The 23544-nt window shown below is 37.6% G+C and overlaps 1 protein-coding gene across 1 annotated transcript in view; it reads right to left on the bottom strand.

Annotated features, from left to right (window-relative positions):
• Nucleotides 1–23544, bottom strand: part of PREX2 (phosphatidylinositol-3,4,5-trisphosphate dependent Rac exchange factor 2) — a 288123-nt gene that overhangs the window by 47974 nt on the left and 216605 nt on the right. Inside the window, exon 35 of the mRNA XM_042973055.1 lies at nt 23415–23529. Within this exon, the coding sequence (XP_042828989.1) occupies nt 23415–23529 (115 nt within the window). The remainder of the gene's footprint in view (nt 1–23414; nt 23530–23544) is intronic.

Genomic DNA, 23544 nt, shown 5'->3' with positions numbered 1-23544 from the left:
AAAGTGACATTCTTCTCATCTGGCACCATTTCCATTCCCCTCCCCCCCCACTTTTTCTGGGCATGTTGGAGAATATTCAATTTCCAAGAGAGACTGATTAAGGCATAAGAGCCAGTGCCGCTTTATAAATAAGGAGGAATAGCTACGGTATTCAGCTCAGCTCTCTGTAGTATTGTTTCTTCTCCAGATCATTGCTTATGAGATCATTCTTTATTTATAATAATTTATGAAAATTTCTCACTTGGCCAGGCTCATCTATACTTCTTGTAATATCATGTCCTCTCTTAAAATATTCTAAACTGTATATGGTAGCTTTTGGATTTTAGCAGTTACTCTGCATTTTGAAAAGGAACTATAACAATATTTGCTCAATTATGGGTATTAGTCATAGGCATGGTTAGATATATCAATATTACAATAGCTCAGCAGTTGACTACAGCTGTGACTGGGTGTCCAATGAGTATTACTGTTAAGCTGCATTTGTCTACCATAGCACTTAAATTAGGAAAAAAATTCTACAGAAAATATTATTGAAAGACACTGATTTCTTGTATAAATGAAAAATCACCAGGTAGGTTCAACCTGTGCCCACATATGGGTAAAAAATATAGGATAAGTAGGGGCGCCTGGGTGGCGCAGTCGGTTAAGCGTCCGACTTCAGCCAGGTCACGATCTCGCGGTCTGTGAGTTCGAGCCCTGCGTCAGGCTCTGGGCTGATAGCTCAGAGCCTGGAGCCTGTTTCCGATTCTGTGTCTCCCTCTCTCTCTGCCCCTCCCCCGTTCATGCTCTGTCTCTCTCTGTCCCAAAAATAAATAAAAAACGTTGAAAAAAAAATTTAAAAAAAAATATAGGATAAGTAGAGTGGGAGAATGTTAATTTGTACCTCTATCCTATCCACCTTTCATGGTCACAAGCATTAGCCCTGACTTTTCTGAAAGGTGGTTTACTAAAAGTTACATGAAGAGAAATCCTGAATAATGAGATAAATTTGGATTCTCCTGGATAAATCTGTCTTCTGCCTTGTCAAAAATGGAACACCTGGGGCGCCTGGGTGGCTCGGTCGGTTAAGCGTCCGACTTCAGCTCAGGTCATGATCTCACGGTCCGTGAGTTTGAGCCCGGCGTCGGGCTCTGTGCTGACAGCTCAGAGCCTGGAGCCTGTTTCGGATTCTGTGTCTCCCTCTCTCTCTGCTCCTCCCCTGTTCATGCTCTGTCTCTGTCTCAAAAATAAATAAACGTTAAAAAAAATTAAAAAAAAAATGGAACACCTAAGGTTACAGTCCTTATAGAACTGCCTGGTATCAATTACCAGCTTCATTTCTACTTGAGTGTTGGAAAAAAAAAATCCTGGAAGGCTAACAAAAAAGTCTATGTGACCACACAGGGCAAGACCTTCCCATGTTAAAAAAAGGATTTCTCTGAGACTTCTCTGATGCTCTGAAAAGAGAATTATGGTAGTGGAGATATCCCCGCCAGTCTTTATTGTTGTTGATAACTTCCTATCACTCTTTTCCTTTACTTTACTTCTTTACTCCATTCTGATTTGTTCCTCCTTACAGGAGTCTTCTAGGGGGCCATTTCTTTCTCACACCTGCAACACATATATATCACCACAGGCACTCCTACTATTAATATATGCGCAAATGTATATATTTTCCAATGGCAATACCATGCTCTCCTACTACAGAACATAATTTCTGTGGAAATAAGACAGAAAAAGCAAATCCTAAAAAACAGGCCTTTCCAAGAATAAAGTTTAGAAGCATAGAACCATATTAGAAAAAAACATCTAGTACACCCAAGAAAAACAGTAAAGTCAAGTAATATTTCTATTTTTAAACTAATTCTGTTTAATTTGGTAACAGTTAAGTCTCAAGAAAGTTTGGCACCTTCATACTGAAGGATAATTTTTAGGTTTAAAATCATAAGTCTATTTAGGTTTAAAGCCATAAAAGGCTCAACTAACATTAAGTTGACAGATCAGCTTCTCCTCCATATCCTTCTCTATATTCCTTATATGACTCCAGTCGGCCTTCAAAATTACCTTTCTAAAGCAGAGACAAACATTTCATTACCCTGCTTAAAGTCATTCAGATTTCCCTGGTACACAAAGTCTACAATTTGGGCCTTCAAGGACTCTCCTAACAATCTACCAAGATTTCCCTTCCCATCTCTTATTGCCCTCTTTGTCCTGCCATGTTCATGCTGGATTCCCCCAACACACCAGCCACCCACAGGAAATTTTTCTCTCGTATTCTTCTTCTTCTTCTCTCATATGATTCCGTGCCTAGAATCCCCTCTCACTCATCTGCTTGAAAATTCTGCTGATCTTTCAAAACCCTGCTCAAATATGACATCTTCTTGAGAACTCCCCAACTGAAACAAATTTATCTCATTATACGAGACCAGAGTCACACTCATTCTGTCATCTTTGCTAAACTGCATACTCTCAGGAGACAGAGAATCCCTTCATCAGTTGATGGACATTTGGGCTCTTTCCATAATTTGGCTATTGTTGATAATGCTGCTATAAACATTGGCATGCATGTGCCCCTTCAAATTAGTGTTTTTGTATCCTTTGGGTAAATACCTACTAGTGCAATTGCTAGATCACAGGGGAGTTCTATTTTTAACTGTCTGACGAACCTCCATACTGTTTTCCAGAGTGACTGCACCAGTTTGCATTCCCACCAATAGTGTAACTATTCTTACATGCTTCTTAATTAACATCCTCGCCAACACGTGTTTCCTGTGTTGTTGATTTTAGCCATTCTGACTGGTGTGAGGTGATGTCTCATTGTAGCTTTGATCTGTATTTCCCTGATGAGTGATGTTGAGTATCTTTTTAAAAAAAGTTTTTTTGTATTTATTTTGAGATAGAGAGTGAGAGAGCATGTGCACATGAGTGGGGGAGGGGCCAAGGGGGAGAGGTGGGGGAGGGAGGGAGAGAGAGAGAGAGAGAGAGCGAGAGCGAGAGAGAGAGAGAGAGAGAATATCCCACTCGAGCTCCACGATATCAGAGTGAAGCCTGACCCTGGACTCAATCCTATGAATGGTGAGACCAAGACCTGAGCCAAAATCAGGAGTCAGATGCTTGACAGACTATCTCTTCCCTCACCCAAACACCCCTCACCATCTTTTCATGTGTCTATTGGCCATTTGTATGTCTTCTTTGGAAAAATGTCTATTCATGTCTTCTGCCCATTTCTTAACTAGATTACTTGTTTTTTGGGTGTTGAGTTTTATAATGTGGAAATTTAAGAAACAAAACAAACGAGCATGGAGGGAAGACAGGAAAACCAAGAAACAGATTCTTAACTATAGAGAACAAAGTGATGGTTACCAGACGGGAAGTAGGTGGGGAGATGGGTTAAATAAGTGATGGGGATTAAGGAGGGCACTCCTGATGAATACCGGGTATTGTATGTAAGTGTTGAATAGCACTAAATTCTACACCTGAAACTAATATTACACTGTACGTTAACTAACTTGAGAAAAAACAATTTAATCCCATAACCTAAGACAGTGCCTAACACAAAGCCTGCATCTGATACATGAACTTTATTTCATTCCAGCTATAAAGGAGTTGGGAGTTACCATACTATTTAAACAGCCAAATATATATGTGACTTAATAGAAGAAAATAAATATATTAAATATCTTAATTTTAAAAATAAAATAATTATTATGCACATTTTAAGAAGGATTCTTGGCAGGAAAGTTTCTTTTTAAGCTCATAAATACTAGGCTACATCTCAATTGACACTGAAGCACAAGACTTAAAGAAAAGTATTTAACGCTCATTGGAACTTAGAGGAAGGGTGTTTAACAATCCATCTTCAGAAGGTGAGAGACAACTATGATCAAGAGAAAGACATTCACAGGTAGCTTTTATACTTTTACACTAGAACCTATAAAAAAAAGCTGTGCTTCCCTTTATTTTGTAAAAATCAAGGCCCTTAGTATAGTACTTAACATAGCCATTCGCTCAGTGTTAGCTAACATCATAATAATTATTCATTCTTTAAAATTTTTAAATAAAAATTATACACTTAAGACATATGCTATGATGATCTGATATACATATACATAATGAAATGATTACTACATTCAAGGTAATTAACATATCTCCTCAGTTGCCATTTTTGTGTGTGATGAATGCATCTAAAATTTACTCTTAGCATATTTTCATTGTTCAAGACAGTATTATGAAGTACAGACACATGCCCATACATCTCTTCACTTACTTGTCCTAAATAATAGCAAATTTGTACCTTCTGACCAATCTTACAGTTTGCCCTGCCCTCCCCCCAACCCCATCCTCTGTAACTGATCTACTCTGTTTCAATTAGTAAAACTCCTTCCTCTTCCCCTTCTCCTCCTTCCAGATTCCACACATAAGTGAGACATATTGCAGTTCTCTTTGACCTATTTCACTTAGCATAATGTCCTCCAGTTCATCCCATTCTGTTCTGGCCTGCAAGGTCTCTGCTGAGAAATCCACTGATTGCCTTATGGGGGATTCTCTTGTATGTGAGGAACATTTTTTCTCTTGCTGTTTTAAAACTTTTGTCTTTGATTTTAGACAATTTAGTCATTATGTGTCTAGGAGAAGATCTTTTGGGGTTGAAAATTTGGGGGGACCTATAAACTTCATAACCTTGGATGCCCAAATGTCTCCCCAGATTTGGGAAGTTCTCAGCAATCATGTCTTTAGAAAAACTTTCTGCCCTTTTCTCCATCTCTTTTTCTTCTGGAATCACTAGTAACAGAAGGTTGTGTCTTTTAATGCTATCTCATAATTCATGTAGGCTCTCTTCACTCTTTTTCATTTTTTGTTTTTTTTTTTTTGGTTCCTCTAACTGGATAATTTCAAATATCCTGTCTTTGAGCACAGATTTTTTTTCTTCTGCTTGGTTGAATCTTCTGTTGGAGCCCCGTATTAAATCCCACAGTTTATTCATTGTATTCTTCAACTCTAGGATTTTTTTAATGGTTTCTATCTATTTTTTGAACATCTTATTTTGTTCATGCATTGTTTTCCTAATTTCATTTAGTTGTCTGTGTTTCCTTGTATCGTGGTTCACTGAATTTCCCTAAGAGAACTATTAGGAATTCTTTGTCCAAAATTTTATAGATCTCCATCATTTAGGGTCAGTTTTATTAGTTTATTAGTTTACTAATAAAGTCTGCTATTATTAAAGCTTTATTAGTTTACTTTGGTGGTGCCATTCTTCCTTGACTATTCATGACCCCTGTGGTCTTGTGTTGGTGTCTGTGCATTTGAAGACGTAGGTAACTCTTTCAGTCTTCATGGACTGGCTCCACCAGGGAAAACTTTTTACCAGCTAGCCAATCCAGAGATTCTGGGGTTGAGAGCAGGTATCTGGTGAAGTCTATAACAGGTCTGATACCTTGGTCAGTAGGTGGATAGGCTTTGTGCTTGGGTCCTCAGGGACTGGTTTGGTTCCTGGTTCCACAGGAGCCAACCTGGAGTCTGGGGTTATAGGGGTTGACCAGGCACTGATGTAGGTAGGCCTGATTCTGGGGTCTATAGTGAAGTTGGGTGCTCACTGCACTCTTCTTTCCCCACGGGGAGTGTGTTTCTCTTCATGCTGGACTAGTCAGGGTAATAGGAGTAATGTGAAACTGTCTTTCTTACCATCGTCAATGCATATTTTCTTATTTCCATGCTCCACCCAGGTGCTATAAGCCCTTACACATAATCTTTTGCTCCTGTGAAGAAGATATTTATGTTCATGGATAGTTGTTCAAATTAATGTTTCTGTAAGTGGAGGAACACTGGAAACTGCAATACCATCATCTTGCTGGCATCACTTCCCACTATTATTTATTCTTTAAGACCCATCTTCAGTATCACCTCCTGTCTCAATCTCCCAAAGTATCTTCAGAATCAGAGGCTCTTCCATTTCCCTATCACTTGGTACATTCCTTAACATCAGTATCCACTGTTCTGTAGGGCAAGGATTTGTTTACGTGTTTCTTTCCCCCCAATCTATAAGCACCTTGAAGACAAAGACAATGTACAGGTTATCTTTATTATTCAATTAACTTATACAGTAACACCCACAACTGTGAGTATTCAATATATTTTAGCAGAATAAACTTCTTAAGTTTCCTAAATTAAATTTCCTAAATTCATGGACAAATGACAGCTCTAGACCATTTCCAAGGAGAATGTGCCTTCTTAAAAAAAAAAAAAAAAAACTGTGTCAAAAAGAATTGGAAACATCCATCATGAATGGTAGCTATTGGTCAATAAAAAAATTGCCAATCATAATAAATGTCCTCCGTCACAAAAAATACATACACTCTCACTATTTTGCTTTTGAACCTTACTTATAATTGGAAAGAGATAACTGTATGAAAAGGACCAATGAGGTCACCGCCCTATCTTAAACGTTCCAAGTGCTTAATTAAAATCAACTGAAGCAGTGTGGAACTGTCACTGTCTTCTAAGACATTAAGGCAGACAACTATTCAGAAATGAGTCTCATCTTATAAATAACTGTAGACATCTGCTTCAGAGGGAAGGGCAGGGAAAATTTAATAGAACTAGAAATATGGATATGAAGAAATTAGAAAGATGTCATTAGCAGAATATGGTAAGTCAAAATGCATTAACTAATTAAAGCTCCCTTGGGACTGTCTTTTGGTAATTTCATTCTTCAGATGAGAAAACAGATCAAAGGTAAGTTTTAAAGCACTATTTGGAATTGAATATAACCTCCATGAGGGGATGGACTACATCATATTTCACTTATGCCCTCCACCAACCTAAAACACTGCCAGACTCAAAGCAGTTGCTCAGTAAAAATTTGTTAAATGGAGCAGTAAACACAGAGTTTAAGGGTAAATGAGAATAAGTATTGATTAACAAGGAATAATATCATGCACTACTGAGTCCTTCCCACAAAGGATAAGTTTGATCAAATTTCATTCTTAACTGGATGAACTAATGAGAAGTAAATAAATTTGCACTGACTCTGTATCTTTTAGATACTGTCTGATAATCTCCCTCCTCTTCCATTTAAATTTCTCCCAAAGAAGTCTAATTTGCCAATCCCGCTTCCAAATCTTCAACCCACTCCCCCCAGCAGATTGCAGCCAGACCTCCATGCACCACCCTCCTCAAACCATTCTCCCTAATGACGTCTATGCCAATCACTCTACACTGGCCAAATCCAGTGGACATTTCCCAGGCATTGTTTTCTGAATCTCTTCTTACATACAGTGCTCTCGGTCACCCTCACCTTTTCCAATTCTCTATCCACTAAGTCTTCTGAATGGGCCAGGTGCTTTGTTTGTTTTCACACACTCACTTACGCTAGCCTCTTCTGCTTCCCCCATGGGCTTCTCTTTCTTACCTACTCCACCAGAATCTGTTTTCTCTTCCATCTCACCATTCTTGCTCTGAACACTCTCCTGGGTCATCTTTTCTCATCTAAGAGACCTCACATCAGCACACTTCTAAACTCCCAATTTGTGTATTTGTTCATTTGTTCAATAAACAAATAAAAAGTTGGTACTGTGGATAGAAGGGTAAAAAGAAGACAATTATTCACCTGCAAAGAACCTATGTTTGAAAGAGGACAATAAACAGGTAATTACAGTCCAGTGTGCTAAGTGACCTAAAAAGTTTTAGCACATTAGTCAGCATTAGGACAAAGGGAATTAAGGGTTTTAAGGCATAAGGAGAATCTTAAGAGTGCAAACAAAACAAAACAAAAAAAAGAGTAGTCTATTGAGATCATGGAACTTAAGTCTGTAAAAAGCTATTTAATCCTCTGGAGACGGGGGAAGGCATGAAAAATGGCAGTTGGGAGATTACTGAGAAGATCTAAACAGTAGTTGAATGAATGAATGAATAAATGAAAGAAAAATAAAGGGATAGAAAAAAGAAAAGAAAAGAGGGTAAAGAAGGAAAGGAGGAGATAGAGAAGCAGACAGACAAAGGACAGAGAGAAGGGAGGGAGGGAGGGAGGGAGAGAGAGAGAGAGAGAGGGCCTTATCCCTTATTTGTCATGGATCTGCTATGCTGTATTAGAAGAGAAGGGGTAAATGATATGAAACTTAAAGATTTATTGTTGATAAACTACTGGAAATCTCCCTAAACCTCCTGAAATCCTTGTGGCAATAAGGGACTTGAGAGTAAAAAACAGAACAAAACAAAACAAAATACTAATCCTACACTTAGTTTTCTGGACATAAGAATGTGTTATCAATACTTTCATTCAATTACTTCAACAAATATTCTTTGAACAACTATTTGGGTATAAATCAATGTTCCATGCTTTAGGGATACAGTCATTAACAAGTTCCCTCAGGGAACCTACATTCTGGTATGCATTACGTGTAGCCTTGACTTTCTTTCCCTGTTAACGGTCTGAAGAACCTGACTCCAGCAAGCTTTCTGTGTGGGAAAACAGAAACTCCTAATGCCAGCTCTTCCTACATCTGCTTCTCTACTATAGTGCGGACCTGTCCCCATCTTGTTTTCAATGACATTTCTTCACCCAGACACAAGGCAAGCTTGCTCTCCCTCCTTCAGAATCTGCCCTCAGCTCACTTTCCAGTTCTCAACCTTGCTTAGGGAACTTTTGAAAGGCAAAAGCTATATCCTACACTAGTAATTATTTTAAATCCCAGCCTATGCACTCTAGCTCAGTGCCACTCAAAATGTGGTCTGCAGACTTAAGAATCTGTCAGCAAAAATTTAGAAATTGTATAACAATTTACATTGTCTCAACACCCAAAGCATTCAAGAGCATTTGTTATATTGACTAGGTTACAGACCAGTGCAGTAAGTCACATGTGCTGTGAGTCACAAAACAGTCATGCACAGTATGGCCACACAGCAATAAGTGCCATTTGAAGGTTAGGTTGTCAACTATGAACCAAAAGTGTATAAAAATTGAAAACAAATGCAGGAATTTGTTTTTATTCAAAACTTGTCATCTCTATGGTTATTATAATTATTAATCAAAATGATGGTTTAACATTAAATCAGAAAAATAAAATTGGTAATATTTATCCATAATTTACAGATGATACAGACAATACAATTTCATTGGATTTTTGTTAAGAAACTCCTCTTAAATCTTGTCTTCTCTTTCCATCAGCATATCTCTGCGAGATTGGTTTTCTTCTACTGTGTATTAAAACAGGCAAAGAAAGAGTTTAGGTGTACATCTTCCCCTGCAAACTACACTGACATTCCAACCTAGATTAGTTACTAAGCAAGAAACTAGCTCATTTCTCACATTAAAAGCTTTAAATATCAGTATATGCAGTGTTGTTCAAGGTATACATAAAGACATTGAATATGGGGAAATCACAATTTCACTCATAAATTCTATTTTTGATTGCAGAATAACAAGAATGGCTTTACCAGCAAGCCTTTACTACCTGCCTAAAGAATCTGGTAGCATTCAAGATTGTAGTAAGGCAGAGCTGAATGCCATACTTTCCATTTAGTTTTTAATTACGCAGTGTATAAAAAGTTCCTGCTTCTATTACTATCATTGAAGGTGTTTAGAAGTGTTCTGCCATCTTGTCCACACCAGAACTGGGCAGCCATCTTTTCTGCCTTTGGGTTCAATCCAGGACTGGAAGCACAGCGAGGCTATACATCCTTCTGGATAGTTTTCCACCATTGCCTCTTATCCTCTTAGTTTTCTGGGGTGAAATCGAATACAGTTATCTGGTTTATTCTCAGGAGTATTTCTGTGCACAAATAAGGCTCTTCTGGCTCCATTGTGCATAGCTATTTTAGGCAAGTTCCCTCTCTGTCTCATTGGGAGACAGTTTCCTTCCTCCCACATTGGGCGGTAAGGTCAGCTGCCCCAACACAAGAGGACCTTGGAGAAACCAATGGGTTTCCTACAGATATATTTGTTACTCTTTACATTAAGCAAATAATGAAGACTGTACAAACCTCCTCTCAGGTAATACAACAGCTGATGAAGCATCACTATCTCCAGTGGATAAAGAAGGAAATCAAGGCTCAGAGTTATTAACAATTTGCTGTAAGTCATACAACTAGTCAAGGGAAGAGGGAGGATTGGAATCCAGGTTTAACTGACTCTCCATCTTCTGGTATATTAATGAAAAAGACAATTCCAAGATCAGTAGCCCTCTGTTTCTTCTTACTCATATTAGTGCAGAAATCCCATATTTACTTAAACTAACCAAAATTCTTTGTCCTATGGCCCAAGTGTCACTTAGTCTATTAAGAATATTTCTGTTTTTGGGGTGCCTGCATGGCTCAGTCGGTTAAGTGTCCAACTCTTGATTTTGGCTCAGGACATGATCTCATGGTTCATGAGATCAAGCCCCGAGTTGGACTCTGCACTGACAGCACAGAGACTACTTGGGATTCTTTCTCTCCCCCTCTCTCTGCTCCTCACATGCACAAAATAAATAAATAAACACTAAAAAATATTTCTGGGGCACCTGGGTGGCTCAGTTGGTTAAGCGTCTGACTTTGGCTCAGGTCATGAACTCATGGTTTGTGAGTTTCAGCCTCATGTTGGGCTCTGTGCTGACAGCTCAGAGTCTGGACCCTGCTTTGGATTCTGTGTTTCCCTCTCTCTTCCTGTTCCTCCCCCACTCGTACTCGGTCTCTCTTTCTGTCTCTCTCAAAGATAAAGATTTAAAAAAAAATTTTTTTAAAGAATATTTGTTTTTTTCTCATTTGGCTTATAGGAAATGCAATGAATGTCATTAGATCTAAAGACGTTAGATCTTAAGACTTCCATTGTGTTTTCTGAATGTGTCTAATTTTATATCTGAGTTCACTGATGTCTCAAGTAGGTGAAATTCAAAGTTTATACAAACTGAAGTGTATCTAAGAAGCTGCTAACTTATTAATGTATACACAATTGTATGAAATATGCTATGAAAGGAACAAAACTATAGGCATTTAATTTTGCATAACTAGTCTTAATCCGAATAGACAAATGAAAATATCCTAAGTTAGTATTATTCTACTAAAATATTTTATCTTTAATTATAATGTATCATTATTATAATTATACAATTTTAATTATATATTTTTTGTATAATATTACATAATATATATTTCAATACTTTACTTTGAAATTTGATGCAAAGAACATGGCTGATAATGCATTTTTATGGCTTTTAAAATGTATGCATGCAGATGAATTCTCCTTCCTTGACAGTATGTAATATTTGACAAGGTGCATTCATTACAAGGGCAAAACTACATTAGTGAGTTTGATTCTCTAGAGATACTTCCTTTCGTTTTCAAGTAGCAATGAGATTCAACTATTTTAGTCCCTTTTGCCTTTTTCTTCCCTTCTGGTCTTTGTCATATCTTCTTGTCTAGTCCTACAGCTATGGACACATCCCTTTGCAGAGAAAACAAACCAGAATGCTCCTTGTCACTTCAAAATTCTCCCTTTTTTTTTCAAAGAAGATTTCACATGTTTGTGTTGTACTTAACTCTTTAATTGTAAGTAATTAAACTCGCATTAAATCATTTCCTGAAGCCACACACATTAATACTGAGATCATTTGCTACCTCGGAGAATCAATGGAGCACTGTAACAAAAGCGTACTCTTTGGAGCTGGAAATATCTAGTTTGAGCCTTTGCCCCTCATTGCCAGTTGCCTGACTTTGAGCAGTTCAATGTATGTATGGTACTATCACCTGGGAAATCTCAAGCATTAGTTTGCTTTTAACTATTTACTTCTATGTGAGTGCCTCCAGCCTAGTGGATAGAGAGCTTCTTGAATGTCAATCCTCCATATGAAATCCAATCAATTTAGAAGTAAGAAGCTTCTCCTCTTGTTTCCTCACTATATCAACTAATGATCCAGGTGTCCAATCCAGTGTATCTCCAACCCCCCTATATGTATTCGGTGAGGAAAACCTTTTACTTACTTTCCACATATTTCTAAAATCTATGCCTTCCTCTCCATCTCCATTTTTATCTTCTTAGGGTTAATATCATTTGCCAGAACTATTTTAGTAGCTTTCTAACCAAGCTTTCTGATTCTAATCTTATTCTCACCCCTAATTTATCTTCAATGGTACCACCAAGATGCTCAGTTTCAAATGCAACCCCTCAGTGGCTCCCCACTGTGCTGCTTAGAACTCACAAGCACCCCAATTACATGCTTAAGCTTAAGCTCTTCAGCTGGCATCTCTGGTCCCCCTCCTGACCACGCCTCCTGTCTCTTTTCAGCCTTGCCTGCTGTATTGCCCCATTATGGTTCTGCAATGTCTCTGTTCATAATGGTCCCTCTCACTGAGAAAGCTTCCCTCCCCTCCTTCACCTGGCTCAGGAGCCGTCCTGTGTCAGAACTACCCCATCCTGAGCTCCTTAGTCTCTTCTACGTGCTCCTAGTCTGTGTTTCTGGGCATCCTGTTCCCTCCCCCATGGTTTTAGTAGGGTATTTCAAAATAGCCTATTTACCACATTCACTCTTCCTCTCCCCTCAGATTCTCAAGAGCATACTGTCTGGTTTATCTCTGTATTCTTAATGCTATACACATTCCTGCACTTGCGTATAAGTGCACGATAAATACTACTGAACCATTAAGAATATTCTCAAAACAGAATGGGAGTGGCTAGGAAGACCCGTTCAACACAGACATTACAGTCCATGCCATTCTCCAAATGTTCTGTTGAAGTCATCATGATGTCAGTCAGGAACCCACCACCATTTATATTCTGCGTCCTGATTTGGTTGCCCCAAATTTTCACACATACAAACACTTGTTAGTCATCTATTAATAGGTACCTTATCAGCAATGATAAAAGAAAAAGACAAAGTGAAAAGGAGAAACAGATACATAATGCCTGATGTGATAAATGTTAACTAACTCAGGGGAGGTGGGAAGATCTCTTGCAGGGGTGAATTTTGAGGTGTGCCAGGAAAGATGGATAGGAAATGGCCAAAGCAATTTAGTAAATTAGAGTCATTCTGGCTGAAATTAGCAAAAACCAAGCAAAAATATATGCGGTTTTCTTCCTGAATGACCAACAGAATGTCACAAACTATAGAAGATAAAATTCTATAGAAGGTAGAATTTTGCCCTCAGTTGAAGTTGGGTGGTCCATGTAACTAGACAGCTAATTTTATAAACATAATGTTCTATTCTTCACACAAATCATGATCTCCTTAAATCCACATTAATTCCTTTTAAGTCATGATTATGTCTTCTGAATGAAAAGCTCTAGGCCCACACTAAATGTCCTGACTGCTGTAGGGACAAAGCTTTGAATGGGTAACTTATACTCAATCATTCACCACCTTATGGTACATCCACCAAGCAAAAGAAGTATGAAATGTCAGCAAAAAGGAACTGAACAAAAGCAATAGGAAACAAATCACTGAAAGAGCTTGACTAGAATGCCTTGAATATAATTTTTAAAGACTGTTCTTGTGATGAGCTAGAAATGTCAGCAGGGTTAAAAATAAAAATCAATCTTGCTTCCATAAGCACTGACAAATTCTTCCTCACAGAGTATATTTCCCTAACTGATTCTTCAGGGTACACTGATTTTCTTTGTGACACTTTCAACTCTCACTTATTCCAAAGGAAATTCTGAGCAAAAGGAAAAGGAACTTTGATCTTCCCTTTGCTATTATGAAAACAATAGCTTTTTCTTTTTCTTTTTTTTTTTTAACTTTGAGATAGAGAGAATTCTCTTCAAAGATTTTGGAGGACCATGGGGGAAGGGAAGGGGAAAAAACAGTTTCAAACAGAGAGAGAGGTAACATAAGAGATTCTTGAATGAGGAGAACAAACTTAGGGTTGATGGGGTGGCAGGGAAGGGGGGAAAGGGTGATGGGCATTGAGGAGGGCACTTGTTGTGATGAGCACTGGGTGTTGTATGTAAGCGATGAATTATGGGAATCTACCCCCAAAACCAAAAGCACACCGTATACACTGTATGTTAGCTAACTTGGCAATAAATTAAAAAATTAAATAGTAATAATAATAAAATATTTTTAAAAGATGATTTTAAAGATGATCTGCTTCTACTTGTCATCCAAAATATCTATTCATCCTTGATAAATATTATCACAATGAAGGACTTATAAAAATGTGAAAACACATAGTTAATCCTAATCTCATTTGCTGCCCTTATCAAAAAATTGCATTAAAAATTCCCTTAACATAAAAATAATTAGATGTAATTACAACTTCTCAAGAACAATGAACTCATCTGAATACAGACAAGAATAAGTACAGTCCAGATAAATTAAAACCTAGATGCATAAATATATATTCAGTCGTATCACATTCTCAGAAGTTACTGATGGCAAAGTTTAATAGAATTACAGCATTTTTCAAATAAAGAAGAGATGATATGTTGTTCTCAAAAGTGTCATTGTAATTTCAACTTATCTGTTCTTGTCCCATGTGAAATTTATGAACCTTGGCTATGCTGATGAGTTTCTTGAGAGAAGTCTCCAACAGAGTCAGCATCTGTACCCTTCAAATGGCCCTACATTTTTTGGATATAAAAAGAAGTAGACTGGAGACTGGAATAAATTCAATAAAATGCTAATTGTACAAAAATAGAAGACCATTATATTGCAGTTAACCTGATTTCCAATTCAATTCAACCATTTTTACGGTGCTTACTATGTACCAAGCACAGTGGAGAACTAAGACCTTGTTGCCCTCATATGTATTGAGCAAGGCAGGTAAATAACCCTCAAGTCAAAATAAAACAAATGAAATCAAAGAAGTTGTTAAGTTTTAAAAAAGAAAGTGATTAATTTCAGCTAAGGCTATAACTGAAGGCTTCCTGCAGGAAGATAAATTTCAGATGGGTCTTAAATAATTATACTCTTTCAACACATGGAAACTGAGCTAAAGTGTGCCCTGGGTGACAGCTGGCTTAAAAGAAATTGAGGAAGAACTGTTAGTGAAGGAAGTACAGAAGGGATTCTTTTCACACAACTGTCTCACACCCCTCTCCCTCTTGAATTCCAGCCTCCATACACTATATAATTTCTGCCTCCCCCTTCAGGATTTTTACACATGCTATTCCCTCTGCTAGGAAATACCCCTTCTGCACACCTTTATCTCTCATTTCCTGCCCACTAAACACTGCAAGTCCAACTCCTCCTTCAGATCTCTGCATAAATGTCACTTCCTCAAATCATTCATTCCTGAAACCTTCAACCATCTTCTCATCCAATTAAGACTGATTCCCTTCTTACACACTTGCATAGAACCTTACACATTCCCTACAAAGTTTTTTACATATTGCTATAAATTGTTAGTAAAATTTTTGTTTCATGTTTATCATAACCCACAGGCAAAATTTTCCTGGAAGGCTGCAATCTTGTCTACTATGATTCCCCCAATGTGAAGCGCTGTCCCTGGTACTTTGTGGGCATACTGGATTTGTCGAATAAATGTCCAGCAGTTTCTTTAGATTTACACTGTGTGAGAATCTGGCACTTAAGTATAACTTATATTCTGTACATGTTAAATCCTGTATACATATCATATATAGAAAAGGAGTCTAGAAAATGCTTAAGTCATATAAATGAATTCAAATTTTTTGTAGACTTAGATGTTTTCTCCTGCTATTGAAGAATCACTTCTAATATGAAACAAAATTTACAGCCTGGAAACTGTATTCATAATCTGAAAATAGAAAAAAATTGAATATACACATTTAGCTTACAGCTTGTCTTAGAGAAACAGAAATATAGTTGCATCTAAAATATTAAAAAATGAAATTTGGTTGCAGAACAGAATGAAAAACAAATATGTAACTGCTACAGAGGAGATAAATATTCATCTGGAATATTTCCAGTTAATCAAAAAAGAAATCACATCACCTAATAACTCTAGAAGCTGCAGCTTTATAAAGAAAAACAATTGTAGGACAAAGGCATTATTTAAATTCTATTCAGTGTTTTCTCTGTCTGTCTCTCTTGCTCTCCCTTCTCTCTCTCTTACTGTCTCTCTCAGATTTTATTAAATCCATATTCCTGTTGATTTAAGGTAGCTTCCACAGTTCTATTGATAGAACAACCAAAATATTCCATTTCAAGACTGGATATACTTTTGGCTATCTAAACAAGGACTAGGAAATAGTGTTTTTATGGGTTGAAGGCTCTGAGGGAAGAAAGAAATAGGAATTAGGGTATGTCCTTATAAGCACAGATGGGGTGTAAAGGCTTAGGTCCCAATGTTCTTTATTTTCTTAGGCTGTTTGATAGCTGTACTTAAAGACATAAAATGGCAGTGAGTCCATGCCACCCTTCATATCTATCTTATGCCAGGAGAACATATTCACTGACATTTTTCTTCCTCAGAGGTAGAGAGAAATGACACATTTCGTGGAGGTGCTATCATGGGAATACACAAACACATACATACTTCTCGCCGGGCATCTCAGTTGAAAAAATTGGTCAAAATATATGGCATTGAGATTGGTATTCGCATAGCATTTTTTTCCCAACAAAAATAAGATATCCATTTTCCTTCTGCTTGTTACATAAAATACATTTTGGCTTTAAAAAAAACTTGCTTTCTTTAAAGAAAATTCTTTATCCACAGAGGTATACCTTAAGAGAATATATGCTTTAAAAAATTTTCTTGCCTTATTTCTCTAAAGAGATGAATTTACATTTAGATATCCAAGATTATAAGCCCTAAAAAAATTCAGTCTAAACCTATCACTTCACAAACATAATACATGATCTCAATAACTAATATACAACTTGCTTCCTTTTATTTTTGTTATATTTTACTGTTGACTTTATACTGAAAATAGTATTTAAAAAATAATTATCTAGACCCCCTCAAACTGAAAGGAGTACTTAAATACACAAAATATTGTTCACATTTATATTACACTTCGTCTCACTGGTCACCAAGCAGTGCGGTATTTTTTGCCAATAAGCAGGATACATCAAAATGAAAGGGTTTGGTAATGATAAATTATAATTATGTAGGGCAGGAAAAAATGATGCTAATGGGGAAGATGGCTCATGGCCAGAGGGAATAAAAAGGAAAGCCTGAGGTAGAAGACAGAGAATAAAATAGCATGAGGATGTTGAAGGTAGGAAAGAAGATTGCCCTTCCTCCTAAATTTCTTGATTAGAATTTCAGAGTCAAACACTTTACATGCTATTATTTATTTCCTTTTTTTTCTTCTCCAAATTTTTATTTAAATTCTAGTTAGTTAACATACAGTGTAACACTAGTTTCAGGTGTGCAAGTTAGTGATTCGGCACTTCCATACAATACCCAGTGCTCATCCATCGTAAGTGCTCTCCTTATTACCCGTCACCTGTCTAACCCATCTTACAGCCACCTCCCCTTCAGTAACCCTCAGTTTGTTCTCTATAGTTAAGAGTCTTGGTTTGTCTCTCTTTCCCCTGCCCCATGTTCATTTGCTTTGTTTCTTAAATTCTACATATAAGTGAAATCATATGGTACTTGTCTTTCTCTGATTGACTTACTTAGCTGAGCATAATGTTCTCTAGCTCCATCCACATCATTGCAAATGACAAGATTTCTTTCTTTCTGACGGCTGAGTAATATCCCATTGTAAATACATATACCACAACTTTATCCATTCATCAGTCGATGGACATTTGGGCTCTTTCCATAATTTGGCTATTGTTGGTAATGATGCTATCTACATCAGGGTGCATGTACCCCTTTGGATCAGTATTTTTGTAGCCTTTGGATAAATACCTAGTAGTGCAATTACTGAATCTCAGAGTAGTTCCATTTTAAACTTTTTGAGGAACCTCCATACCGTTTTCCAGAGTGGTTGCATCAGTTTGCCTTCTCAACAAAAGTGTAAGAGGCTTCCCCTTTCTCCACATCCTTGCCGACACCTGTTGTTTCTTGTGTTGTTAATTTTAGCCATCTGATTAGTGGGAGGTGGTATCTCATTGTGGTTTTGATTTGTATTTCCCTGATGATGAGTAATGTTAAGCATCTTTTCATGTGTCTGTTGGCCATCTGGATGTCTTCTTTGGAAAAATGTCTATTCATGTCTTCTCATTTTTTAAGGGGATTATTTGGGCTTTTTTTGGGTGTGAGTTTTATAAATTCTTTCATACATTTTTTATAAATATTTTGTACACTAACCCTTTTCAGATGTCATTTGCAAATATCTTCTCCCATTCCACAAGTTGCCTCAGTGGGCTTGAGAAAATCATAGAAGACATCAGGGAGACGTTACATGGTATTATTTCCTAATAATCAGGTTGAAATCAGTCAAGAACTTTGTCTGACTTGGCATTGGAGGGTATATTTTAGACACAGCTATTAGACATTTCTGCTGCCTCTACCTTGTTCATAGGGGGTAACAGCTAAATCAGGGTGTTTTTAGGCAACCAGCATCAGGGTTATCACGCATATGGCAAAGACCCCCAAGTGCATTGGCTGATCTGTATTCCTACAGAAACTCGAACAAGAAGGGCCAGAGCAGCCTGCTGGTAATGAATTACCGCCTCACGGAAGCTTCAACCATTTTGGATATTATTTGCAACAGAAAGATGAGATACAAATGGACAACAGTCACTAAATAAAAACTTTCCAAAGACTCCTGGATTGTACTTACAATAAAATCTACACCCCTTACAATGGCCCACAGCCCTACATAACCAGGTCTCTACAAATATCTCTCAATATACATCATCCTTCTTTTTTTTAATATTTATTTTTGAGAGACAGAGAGAGAGAGAGTGAGCACAAGAGCATGGGGGAAGGGGCAGAGACAGGGGGAGACAGAGGATCCAAAGCAGGCTCCATGCTCTCAGCGTGGAGTCTGATGTGGGGCTCAAACTGATGAACTGTGAGACCATGACCTGAGCTGAGGTTGGATGCTTAATTGACTGAGCCACCCAGGCACCCTCATGCATCATCCTTCTTAATGACTAGAATCCTCCTGGCCTTCTTTGTCTTCCTCAAACATGATAAGTTAATTCTCATGATTTATGTACATCAGTTCACAGTTTTGAGAAAGACTTGCCCCCTGATTTTGGCAAGGCTGTCTCCTTTTGATTCAGTCTTCTGTTCAAATACCACCTAATAATTAAGTCATCCCTAACTACCTCCTCTACATGACCGACCTCCTAGAATGGCAACTTGTTTTAGTTGCCATAGTTTAGTTCTTCATTGAACTGTTGACTATCTCCAGTAATTTGTTTATGGATTCATTTGTTCATTTTCTGTTTTTTTCAATTTCATGAAAAGGGAAACTTCATGGACACTGAATGAACAGTTGATGGTACAAACTCAGAGCAATTGGGGGCACTTGATAGTACCGGACACCAAAACTTAGTAACAGAGAATTTGTTTTCAGCATATTATGTTCACTCCAGTCACTAAGCCAGCCTAACACAGAACAAATAGTATAGACTCTAAATTAGAGAAAAAAGGCCTGTGATTTAAATTTTGATTTTACTACTTATTATCTGGGTAAACTTGTATAAGTTTCCCTTAACATGGAAATGATAATATGGAACTTACCAGTTTTGTTAAATAATCCACATAACTCACCTAGAATTGTGACCGACTCAATATATTCTTAAAAATTGGTAGGTATTATGGCTATCATCATCTTTAAAGTAGTAAATTTTTGCACCTGTTCTTTGTTGTTCTAGAGACTATAACTAGAATGAAATCCATTATTCCCTCTTGTCGAGCATCCTTACTTTGTTCCTTTTGTGACAGCTGATTGGTGTGGACTTCTGTGATGCTGAGCCCGCCCAAGAATGGGCACGTGACTTGGGTCTGGCCAATGAATGCCTCCTCGGGACTTTTGGTGGACCTCTCTGTGGAGGAGTAACGGGGGGGTGGACACATTCTCTTCTTTGACTGCAACACTGGTCTGCAGTGACCATCTTTACCCAAATGTGTAACAACAATGAAGCCCACACAGAGGAAAAAAGTACTAAGAGACAGGGAAAGAAAGCCGCGCCCCCCACCCAAGACCATATCCTTGGATCTAGCTGTGCCTAACGCAGCCAGCGCCACATGCCTTGAATATACCTGTTACATATGCCAATGCATTATTTTGTTTACACCAGTTTGAGTTTGGTTTCTGAAACTTGTAATCTAAAGAATGCTTTCTAAAAAAAACACTAGTTCATTTATTTATGTTTGTTGGTTTGTTGTAAAAAAAAAAAAGGCCTTTTCTGAGGTCTAATTAGCAAATAAACAAAGTAACATCAAGAATGATATGGTTTTCAGTGAAAGTGTTCAAAAGGCTCTGGATTATAATGAACTAGAGACACCTGGGGGTTATTTTTCTACAAAGGATAGTAACAGCCCCTTTAAAGAAATGGTCAACGTTGGTCTGTAGCCCCCAAAACCAAAAAAAGATTGCCCAAGAGTAGTTTCAGAGTATTTATGATTACAAAGTAACAGGAAAAATTAAGGAAGAAATTAACAGCCTTATTCAAGAAATAGGCAGGAAGAGAAGGCATTACTGGAAGTAAAGAGGAAAATAATTGTCTTCCTGTGCAAAGGAAATCTAATATGCAACAAATAGGATATATAGCAGCTAATTACTGACAAGAGCACCAATTAGTCCTGAGGGGTTTGTGCTTTTGAAAATGTTTTCTCTAGAAAAGATACATGAAAATGTTTTATGTGAAGAGGATAGCATGCATTAATACACATATTGTTTATCTTCATAAAAAATCTTAAACATCAGGTACCTGTTATATGTGAGTATCCATTATAATTCTGGTTAAAAATACAAAGATCCACAGGGGCATGAATGTTAGGTGACATCCCCACTTCTCTCTGGCTTGTTGTATCTAAATAATTTCATGCAACTCAACATACATTTTGGAGAACTTCTTATGCAAAATACTTTGACAGACACCATGGGAAACACCAAGATAAATGTATCCCTCATCTTTTTTTTATTATTTATTTTTGAGAGAAAGAAAGAGAGATAGAGAGAGACAGAACACTAGTGCACAGCGGGGCGGCAGACAGAGAAGGAGACACAGAATCCCAAGCAGGCTCCAGGCTCTAAGCTGTCAGCACAGAGCCCAAAGCAGGTTTAAACTCACGAACCAATGACATCATGACCTGAGCCCCAGATGCTCAACTGACTGAGCTGCCCAGGAGCCCCAGTGTATCCCTCATCTTAAAGAGCTAATCATAAAATAAAGATGAGAGATCTATACACATAACGGCATCATCAGGGAGAAAAACAGAATTCCATAGTAGTCATAAATAAAGTAAAATGAAAGACTGGCAGAGTGGTTGGACATTTATTTAGCCAAGGGCAGTGCTTCTGAAATTTGAGTGTGTGTGAGAATCACCTGCAAGGCTTATTATAACCCAGACTGCTGGGTCTACCTAAGACTTTTTTTTAACAAGTTTGCAGATGGCACTGACATTGCTGGCCTGGGGGGTCATCCTTTGAGACCTCTGGAATCTAGGGCACCTGGGGGCTCAGTCAGTTGAGCATCTGGCTCTTGGTTTCAGCTCAGGTCATGATCTCATGGTTCGTGGGTTTGAGCCCCACATCGAGCTCCATGCTGAAGGTGTGGAGCCTGCTTGGGATTCCCTCTCTCCCTACCTCTCTCCCCCTCTCAAAATAAATAAATAAACTTAAGGAAAAAAAGTAGTATAAAATATTTTTTATAAACAGAACTCTGGGATCTAGGGAATTGGTTTTCAATTCCAGCTGCACATCAGAAACTCCTAGGAGACTTCTAGACAGTCTAATGCCCAGGCCTCATCCTAGCCCAATAATAAAAGAAAAATATTTTATTAAGAAGAGCATACTAGAGCTGGACATTGAATCATTGGAATAGTAGCTTTATAAGCGGCTGGAGATGGAAGACCAGATGCTAGGTGGATAGTGAAAAGTCATGGAGCAAGGAGACTACGGTGCATGACTGGATATAAGGAGAGTACAGCATGGCTGGAGCACAGGCGGAGAAAAGAAATCTCAGGTCAAGTCATGAAAGATCTTGACTGCCAGTGTAAGGAGGTTGTGAGTCCTTTTGGGGACAATAAGAAATCACCAAATCTTTTGAGCAAGAAGAGTGACACAGTAAGATAGATAACTTAAAATTATTATCTGGAAGCAAAATCCTGAGATTAAAACAACATGGGGTCTTAGAGACAGGAGATTGGTCAGATTGACCAAGACTGGGCAGTGTTACTCAGTGGACACACCATTTAAGAATTTAAGATGAACTTTTTTGTTTGTTTTTTCTTGTGAAAGGAGTCAGTATATTATATGTCTTTGAGAAACAGTGACCTAGATGAGAGAGTAAAGTGGGGGCAGTCCAAGAGACATTTCTGTCAGACTCATCAGGATCTCCAACTATATTTTAGGAAGGAAGAGAAAATGAGAAGCCAAAAAGATACTGGGGGTTTTGAGGTTGAGAGCTTCAGAAGTGATTAACGTGACGGAAGAAAAGTAAAGAACCTACGGAAAGGGACTGTGTGAGGCAGGGGAAGCAAGAGAAAGCATCTGTGGTGAAAGAGCCTACCCTTCGTTCATACGACGAGAACGAATACCTCTTCCTGTCAGGAATTTTAGGAATTAATTTATCTTCATAGTCTCGCCATATTGTGGACAAAACCAAAAAAATGTTACAATAGTTATAATGTAATACGAAATAAAATATAATATAAAAATGATTTTTGAATCATTAAGGCTTAAGGTAGAACAAGAGTATTTTTTCTCTTAAAAATAAAAGCTGTAATCTGTAAGTAATTTAAAAAGATAATCTCTTCGCAGAATAATTCATCAGGTAAGAGGGAGTTATATATGCTAATAATTTGTTGAAAGTTAAAGTTTGAATTGTAACACATTTCCCTTTCACTTACTGTGACTAATCTTCCCTGCCATTGGTTATTTTGCCAGTAACACTATTTTTAGAGGGGGGAAAACAGCAAAATCGAAACATTAATATATGTATTTGAAAGTAGATATTTTTCCAATACCAAGTACATGCTGTGACATAGCTTCTGTGTTAACCACATTCTTCTCTCACTGTCAGGATGCCAGGTGTTTAATGGTACATAAAGGAGCCCTATTTTATTTGCCCCTAATTCACTGAAACCTCCTAGGGGACACCAGTATAAAATATCAATGCTTTTTCCCTCCCTGCTAATGATCTAATAAATATTTAATTTTTGATCTTCTTCAGCAATTAAGACAATAGCATGAAAATTTTCAAACACTGTTTTTCGATTTTATTTTCAAAAAGTGTACTTGTTAGAATATTTGAAATATTAAACCTTAAATAAAAAGACATCATATCAGAAGGAGTATCATCATCAATCATTTAATAACGCGTATGTCGGGACCTCTATTGCTCTGCTCTTGTCAAAACACAAACACTTACCTTCTTACTTTAAAAAAAAACTGAAAGATTACATACCTGAGTTTCTGGTTATATTGTTTGACTTTTTCCAATGAGGCTGCATTTATCTGGGCTTGAAATTCTTCCACCGAAACATTGTCTCTATAATAATACCCTTCCATGCTCTCCAGTGCTGTGTAAACAAGTA

This window comes from Panthera tigris, chromosome F2 (assembly GCF_018350195.1).
Source record: "Panthera tigris isolate Pti1 chromosome F2, P.tigris_Pti1_mat1.1, whole genome shotgun sequence".
NCBI classification, from domain to species: domain Eukaryota; kingdom Metazoa; phylum Chordata; class Mammalia; order Carnivora; family Felidae; genus Panthera; species Panthera tigris.
Note: the sequence above shows the minus strand (reverse complement) of the source record. Positions and strands in the feature narration are given on the sequence as shown.